The 8,176-nt window shown below is 63.1% G+C and overlaps 1 protein-coding gene across 1 annotated transcript; it reads left to right on the top strand.

The window, feature by feature from the left end:
• The first annotated feature begins 1,867 nt into the window (after positions 1-1,867).
• LOC130159683 (coiled-coil domain-containing protein 183-like) lies at positions 1,868-5,892 on the top strand. The gene is made up of 10 exons (XM_056361558.1): positions 1,868-2,220; positions 2,348-2,452; positions 2,647-2,769; positions 3,164-3,292; positions 3,419-3,494; positions 3,577-3,677; positions 3,954-4,126; positions 4,482-4,641; positions 4,787-4,912; positions 5,162-5,892. Exons 1-10 carry the CDS (start codon positions 2,041-2,043, stop codon positions 5,498-5,500), a joined length of 1,512 nt encoding a protein of 503 aa, XP_056217533.1. The 5' UTR covers positions 1,868-2,040; the 3' UTR covers positions 5,501-5,892.
• The last annotated feature ends 2,284 nt before the right edge of the window (positions 5,893-8,176 follow it).

An 8,176-nucleotide genomic window follows, 5' to 3' on the forward strand; every position in this document is an offset into this window, starting at 1 on the left:
CTCTAATTTCTTTGTTTCCTATGTTCAGCAGCTAGAGCACCATAGGACGGCTGCACATTAAAGATCTCGAGCTACAGAAACTTCATCAGAGCTGATCTACAAGCTTGGTGCTAGGAAGGCAGTTTCCCTCTGTAAGGAGTCTTTTTCTGCAAATCAAAGATTGAGGGTTATTCTCCTCTCTGGTAGAGGGAGCTTGGTTTTATTTCTCAACGAATAAATGTACATGCTTGCATTCCTTGCCGTGTCTGTAGCTGAGCCAGAACGTGCGGGAAGGACAAGACCAAAGCCCAGTCTCAGCAGCTGGTCTGTTCTTGCCCGGTGCAACGGGAGCAGAATTCCCTGTGTAGCTGTTCCGTGTTGCCGAAGGCACGTGGCGAGGCAGGAACGGGCTCCTGGTGCCATGCGAAACCAGCCGGCAGCTGCCAGAGAGCGCGGGGGGCTGTTCGGGTCCATGTGCCCACATGTTTTCCCTGCAAGTGTCCTGGCCCCGTGTCTGGTGGGGCTTGGAGGGGTCCCCCAGCTGGGCGGGCTGCAACTGCTGCAGCCACGGCGCTGGGACCGCGCTGCCCGCCCTGCCTTGGGCTGCCTCAGTAACTGGTTATTCATTCGCCTGTCGCCCGCAGAAGCGGAGAGGAGGGGGCCGTGGGTGGCGATGGCTGAGCAGGAGGCGCTGGCCGAGCAGGAGGTGTGTGCCATGCGGCACTGGGAGGTGCCGCTGTGACAGTTACGCCAGTGCAGGGAGTGAGCTCAGCTCTGTGATGTCACAGCCCGTGTCACAGCCTGCCAACGTCCTAACAGCCCGGCAACGTCTCCACCGGGCAGTAGAGCCACGACGGCTGCCACGTGCGCAGCCAGGCTGGAGGGCCGAGGCAGGAGCAGTGGCACCATGCCGGGCCGCAAGGCAAACCTCAGCCAGCGCGCCCAGGAGCTGTGTGCCGCCGTCGCCTTGCAGGGTGCTGCCCCTTGGGCTTCTTGTGGGGACGGCCTGGGGCGGGCGGGTGGCTCTCGGTCCCCGCGTTGTCCTGCACGGTACCAACAGCGCCTTTGTGTCCCCCAGAGCAAGGCGGGAAGTTTTGCGCGCAGCCGCGTGAGGAAAAGCGCAGTGGGACCAGAGAGCGGCTCCCCCGCCTGTGTGAGGCTGTGCAGGAGGACGTCCGTGCCCGGGGCCATAGCCAGCAGGTACCGTCGGGTCCCTCCTGCTCTACCCCTGCCTGGCGCTGGCCCTGTCGGGAGCGGGCGGCACAGGGCAGCACTAGGCTGGGACTGGCCCCAGGCTGGTGGTGATTGTTCTCTCTGCCCCTCTCGTGCCCACAGCACAACAGACGCAGCGTCTCTGAGACCTGCAGAGCGCCAAAGTCCTTGGGGGCCACTTTGGCCAACCAGACAGGGCCCAGCGCGCCCGGGCTGCTTGCAGGGGGCTGGGGCTGTGGGAAGGCTCAGAAGGACAGGGTGGGTGGTAGAGTGACCTGGTGCCGGCACAAGGACAGCCCCCCAGGGCTGGTGTGGTGCAACGGGGGGTGTTTGTGTGTGGTCCCACGGGTCCCTTTCCACTGCGGGACCCACCCGTGCAGATCCTCCTTGAGCTCCCTGAGCAGATCTGTTGTCCCGGCAGTGCTCCCGGCTGTCCCAGCCTGTGTGTGCCCAGGGCTGCCCGGGTTCCTGCAGCTCCAGCCGCATCCCTGAGAGAGAGATGCTGTCCCTGCCCTGCCCTTCACTGCCCGTCCCGAGGTTACAACGCGGTTATAAGCCCCGCTGCGGTGACAGAGACCCTGGCCCCGCAGAGCTGCCTTTGCCCGGGGGCCTCTTGCAGGGCCAGCGGCAGGCGGGTGCGGGGGGGTGCTGCTGCTGCTGCTGCTGCTCTCCGGCACCCCCGCAGCTGGGGCACTGATGGATTCGATTGACGCCCAGCCCTGGGTCTCAGTTAGGCAGCACCCCTAAGTCCGGTGTCCCCAGCTCCACCCTGGGGGCAGTTTTGCAGGCAGGACCCCCTTGTGCCGCGGGCACCCAGCAAGCTCTGCCTCCAGCCTGCTGAATGCTCGCATGCCCATCCAGGTGGCCCAGGAGAAGCTCCAGGCCGACATCTATGAACGGGTGAACACCTGCAACATGCTGCTGCACCAGGTGAGGCAGCGGAGACAAGTGCGGGAGGAGCTGCAGAGGCGGCTGCAGCAGCTGCAGGATGCTGCGATGCCTGACAAGCGGCAGCAGGCACAGGCGCAGGTACCTGGGACCCCCTCCTGGGCTGGCAGCACCTGCAGAGGGCTCTAATCCAGCCCCTGCACCCCCCAGCTGGCCTCTGGGCTCGGCATGCGGGGTCACCCCCTGTACCCCCCCACCTCTGCCCCAGGCCATTTGCCAGCTGGAGAAAAACATTGAGAAGGTGCTCCTCAAGGTCCACACTGGACAGAAGGTGACTGCCCTGTACCTGGCGGTGCGGGATGTCCTGAGGAAGGTGAGCTCCTCCCCACCGTGCCATCGTGCCACCTGCTCCCCCAGCAGAGACAAGGAGGTGCCCCAGGGGCAACGCTGGTGGGACGCCCCCCTCCCAGATCAAAGAGGTCCTCCTGCTCCCCTCCATCTGCTGTCACAGCACGGGGGACCCCTGGGGCTCACTGGGGTGACGTGCTGTGGCTCCCTGTGTCCCAGGAGCTGGCCCACCTGCCTCCGCAGCTGGACCTCCTGTGCAAGATGGCCGAGCTGTATGGTAGGGAGCTCCAGGACATGGATCTCATGGCCTTGGAGGCCTGCAAAGCCGCTGACAGAGCCAAGGTGAGATGGCCAGGGGCACCTCGGGGCCCTTTTCCACCCTCCAGAGCCCACCAACGGCACCATGTGCCCCGGAGCTGCTGAGTGTGCCTTCAACCAAGAGCAAAAGAGCCGGAGCTGGGCTTGCCCACAGCACCCCGATGGCTCCATAGCTCCTCCCGGGTGTCGCTCTTGGGCCGGGCTGCCCTGGGGCTGGGAACAGCCTGCCCGAAGCCCCAGCTACGGCGAAGGCAGCACGCTCCACCCGCCAGCCCTCCTTGCCCACTATCCTTCCCAGCCTGTCTACTTGGCGGCGGGGCTGGTCATTGCTGACCCTGGCCATCCCACAAGTTCAGCTGGCTGCCAAAGGTCCGTTCCAGCTCTGACAGCCACTTCTCCCTTCTCTGACACGCTCCAGGAGGACGCAAACAGGACGCGCAGCCGGATCCTTGCGGAGAGAGCGCGCATGTACCGCTCCCGGGCCACCCAGGAGGTCTCTGTAGACACAGGGTGGCGGAAGGAGGTGTACCAAAGGCACCTGAGAGCGGTGAGCTGGGGGTCCTGGCACAGGCCAGGCTGTGGGCAGACGGCAGGCATCGGTGCCGGGCCCCCCACGGGTCGGGGGCCTGCAGGGCCAGCTCCCCCCGGCTGTCAGCAGCGTGGGGGGTGACAATGCACATCCTTGCAGCAGGAGAGGCACGAGCTCACCGTGGACTCCCCGACCCCGGCCTCACAGGACCAGCTCGTGGGTGAGTGCCTGGCAGGGTGCAGGGGGGTGGGACGCGGGCACAGCCGCAGGCATCCTTCCCTGACGCTTCCCTCCCACCCCAGGCACCAGTCTGGAGGCCGTCAGGTCCCAGATGGAGCACGAGGCCAGGGTCACGCAGAAGATGCAGCAGGCCAAGGCTGCGCTGCAGTGCTCCAGGATCTGGGTAACGTGACCCCCCCCTCTGGCAAAACCCACGGCTGCTCAGGGCCCGGGGAGCTGAGAGCCCTCTGCTTGCCTTGTTTCATTGTGGGCTTCTCTGCCCTCCTCTGCCTTGGGAGACCCCCAGAGGCCCTCTGGGGCGGGCAGGGATGGCACCACACTTCTCCGTGACATGAGCTTGCAGCCGTCCATGGTGCACACGGCTCCCCGAGGCCACGGCCCGGGTCCTGTACCCTGCAGGAGCACCGGGGGCTGAGTCCTCGTGCTCTCCCCCGGCCAGGACATACCCGGCAGGCTCCTGGAACAGCAGCAGTCCTCGGCGGACCTGGAGCAGTGCATCAAGGAGGGCGAGGAGAAGAAGCGGGCACTGGCGGAGAGGCTGCACGAGCTGGAGCTGAACCTAGCTAAGCTGAAGTTTCACCAGCCCTCCAACACAAGCAGGTGTGCAGTCGTGTCCACCGGGCCACGGCCCTTGGCGGGGGGGGACACGTGTGTGCCAGGTGTCCCGACACAGCAGGGCACCCCTTCCCACGTCCCACTGCAGCCGCCCACCCCTCCTGTGCCGCCAGGTTTTCTGAGCAGGGGGCTCCCCCAGCTCTGGGCCTGGCAGAGCACCCAAAGCTCCCGCTGCGGCGGCAGGAGGACCCCCGCTTCTGGCCTGGCGTGGGAAGTGGTACCAGCAGCGTGGAGCTGGGTTGCAGGCAGCACCTCTGCTCTGCATTGGCAACCTGAGCAGCTTTTGCAACAGCTCTAGGGTGTTCCTGCCCCCCCTGTGCACTTGTATGGATGTGAATGTGCTTGGCTCCAGGGTGCTGGAGGAGGAGCTGCGGCTGAAACTGCAGTGCCAAGAGGCTCGGCTGGAGGACATGCGGGCCCAGATGATGAGGAGCAAGGATGTTCTGCTGAAATGTGAAGAGGACATCGACAGCCTTTTCGTCCGCCTGCAGGGCATCACCGTGCCCGGCCAGGTACCCACATGGGGCTGGCGTGAGCTTGGCCCCGGCCACTGCCCGGTGGTGCAGCAGCACGGCGTGGAAACGCTTGGCGCAGCCACTGTCCCCCCGCCGTGGCTCGTTTTCCCCACCAAGGTGGTTGTTCTCTCTCTGACTCCAGGAGGATCCCGTCAAGGCCATGGCGGTGGAGGAGAAGCTGCAGCACTGTGAGCAGAAGCTGCGCTACCTGGTGCAGCGGGTGGCCAGCCTGCCCCACGACTGGCGCAGCCCCAACAAGGACAACAAGGTGCGCGGGGGCTCCATCCCTGCTGTGGCCTTCGGGCACCCGCACGGGGGTTTCCCATACGGCCCATCCCAAGCGTCCTCCCAGCTGGCAGGATGGAGGTGGCGCCAGGGGAGAGCCATGGAGCAGCTCAGCCCCCGGTGGCACGGGGCACTGCAGGGTGTGCCCCGCGCGGGGACCTCGAGGTGGGGCAGCCCTTGGCTTGGAACACCCACCTCCCCTTCAGCAAGTAACCCAGAGTGTCTTCCACAGATTTTTGCCGAGGTCCGTAATTTACTAGAGAACACCACTGCGGATCACCCACAGAACCTGAGGGTTTCCTTGGAGGACGCAGGCAGCGGCCAAGGTAGGAGAGCACAGCGAGGACACGTGCCACAGCAACCATCCCAGCCCCTGCCCGTGGGGATTCCTGGGCATCCTTGCCTGTCTTCCACTGTCCCAGCAGAGCCCAACCCACGAGCTGCTTGTCCCAGGTGCTGTGGGACAAGGAGGGAGAGCCTTGGCTTCAAAATCACCTGGTTGTGGCCTCCTCCTGTTGGATGTTCTTGGGGGAGACCACGAGCTTTTGGCAGCTCTCTACTGTGTTTTTAACAAAGCGGGAGCTGTACCCACCACCCCCTGGCTCCAGGCCTTTCTGGGAAGCGCCAGCAGTGTTGAAGAGGGGCCACAGCGGTGGCAACCCCAGGCTCTGCAGGTCCCCCTGGGATGCGGGGCTGGCAGAGCCAGTCGGCAGTGCCTGTGCCTCAGGGCTCCGCACGAGGGCTCTCTGGGATGCCACCAGCCCTGCAAAAGGTGCCGGCTCTGCCCAGGGACATGAGCGCACAGAGCCTCCACAGCCCACTCCTCTCCACTCTCTCCTCAGAGTCCTTGGATTCTGATGACGAATCCTGTGGCCTTGTCCTCACCCGGGAGGGCATCAAGAAGCAGGGGCTGCTCCTGATGAAAAGCAAGCAGCGTGGCAAGAAGTAGCAGTTTCTCCAGCAGACCTTTGCATGCCCCACAGCCACCCGCTGTGCTGGGCATGCCCCAGAGCCACCCGCTGTGCTCTTTGGCCGGCAGCTTTAATAAAGTAGATGTTTTGCACTCCTCACAGGCCTGTGGTACACCTGGAATGGGGGGGTCACTTCTGGCACCTGGGACGCCTGGGTGCTGAGCTGGCTTTGGAAGCACCCCCATCCCCGCCGCCCCTCACCCCGTTGCGCTCTCTGCAGAGGTGGGGATGGACCGGGCAGGGGAACCGCTTTCGTGGCCAAAGCAAAGCTGGGGTCAGGGTGGCTCTCTCCCCCTTGCTCCTGTGGGGCAATCGCCTTCGCGGGACCTCTGCAGCCCCAGACCACTGTGGGACCTCAAAGGGCTGTTGCCTGTCCAAGGCAGCTCTGGGGAAACGTGGGGCAGGGGCTGAGACCTGTCCAGGCATTGGACCTCAGGGTGGGGGTCTTCATGTGCATGCGTGGGAGCACAAGGGCAGACCCTGCCTCGGGAAGGGAGAGCCAAGTCTGAGCTGGAGCCCCCAGTCTGGGGCTGCCTGACCTGACCCGGCTGGGGACCCTTCCAGCTTCTGCCCTCCCCTGGCCCCCGCACACACGTTGTGCAACTCGTACTGATAACCCTGACCTCAGAGCACACGTCGGGCGCTACCTCTGGGCTGCGGGGCAGTGCCTGCAGGTAAGGTCTAACCCAGCATGACCCAGGACAGCAGAGGATGCCACAGCGAGCCTGTGGCTCCCGGACAGGATCCCCAGCCCTGCTGACTGCTCACGGACACCCAGCCGTGGGCTCCACGGTGCCTTCGCTGCAAAGGCACTCCTAAAACATGGCTGCAAAGGGATGGTGCTGTTTCCCCAAGTACAGCCAGCACTGACAGGGAGACCCGCGCGGGAGAGTGGCACCTCGTCCCCTTCAGCCGGGGGACATCAACACCAGACCAGGCTTTCACTGTCCTCTCTGCTTGGTCCCTGTACTTCATGCCAACAGCACTTGTAACATCATCCCTAGGGGGAAGGAAGGGCTCTTTCCTTTCTGACCTTGGCAATACCTCTGGTGTAGATGGACTGTCATCCACATCATCCATCGACTGGCCGTCTACATCCAGAGCCTCATACCTGTTGTACAGAGTCACCTGGGAAGACGAGGTGGCCAAGGAGAGTTTGCCTGCCACCCCGAGCATGGACTTGCCTCCATTCACTCCTACCCTTTAAACCACCACCTTCAGCCTAGCAGAGGGAGGATACAGGATCCCCTTGATCTTGATTTTCTTCTGGTGGCTGTTCCTGTTTCTGTCTCATGGAGGGCAGAGCATGGTTCCACCAGTCTATGCTTTCCTCAGACTTCTCAATGCTCCTTGAACTTTCTACTTCCTCTTGTAGCTCTGCCACCAGGCTGAGCAGACCATCCACTTGTCCACACCCCACAGAGCTCTTCTCACCACTGCCATCCATGAAAGGCACTTGCATGCCCTGCAGCCCGAGGCCTGGATGCCTGCATGTTTTCACCGGAGCTCTCTCTGGGTTGCCACATCCATCCTGGTGAGTGCAGAGTACAGAGCTTTCTTCCAGGTGGATACCATAGCCAAGCTCCTCCTGGGAGAGTGATGACCACCAACTGAACTCGCTTCTTTTGCTGGTAGGATGATGACGCCCTTCCTGCGCAAACTGCCATGCAAACTGCTGCGCACACCCTGGCTGATCACCACACAGTTGGCCTGCTCTGCTGGCAGTGCTCCTGGCCACTAGTGCTCCATAGGCTGCTTTTTATGGGGGTGGGGTGGCTGCGGTTGCTCTGGCAATGCCTAGACCTTGAAAGCATCTTTCATGAGAGCTGTCAGCTCTCAGTGGGTGTCTCCGCTGCCCTGGCATTTTCCTGCCTTAGGAAACCCCCTTGTGCAGCAAGATCTGCCGCTCTACCGTGGATCGGGCTGGCTCACCTGGGTGGAAGAGCAAGGAGGTGTTAATGAGATGGGACATGGAGGAATGAAAAGGAGAAGCCTTGCATAGTTCCTCTCTGCAAGAGACTGGACTGGGGGTGCTGACAGGACAGGGTCATAGGGACAAAGGCAAGGAATTGGACATCAAAACAGAGGGGATTTTGGGTCACCAAGTAAAGTGACTGGCAGGGACTGAAGGCAGAAAATCTGGGGAGACCAAAATGAGGGTCTGGGAGCCCATTCTCCAGCCGACACACCCCAGGGGGCTCATATGTCTAGGTATCCCCACTCCTCTCAAGGGGGGACCCAGGTATCTGGGACCTACATAGGAACCCCGCTGTCTC

Source organism: Falco biarmicus, chromosome 1, assembly GCF_023638135.1.
Source record: "Falco biarmicus isolate bFalBia1 chromosome 1, bFalBia1.pri, whole genome shotgun sequence".
Lineage (NCBI taxonomy): Eukaryota > Metazoa > Chordata > Aves > Falconiformes > Falconidae > Falco > Falco biarmicus.

Bases quoted from the DNA above. Each gene is read 5' to 3' on its own strand.
- LOC130159683 (XM_056361558.1), top strand. From the start codon at position 2,041: ATGCCCATCCAGGTGGCCCAGGAGAAGCTCCAGGCCGACATCTATGAA. The intron at 2,453-2,646 runs GTGAGCTCCTCC...CCTGTGTCCCAG, and splicing joins TGCGGGATGTCCTGAGGAAG to GAGCTGGCCCACCTGCCTCC. The intron at 4,127-4,481 runs GTCCACCGGGCC...GCTTGGCTCCAG, and splicing joins ACAAGCAGGTGTGCAGTCGT to GGTGCTGGAGGAGGAGCTGC.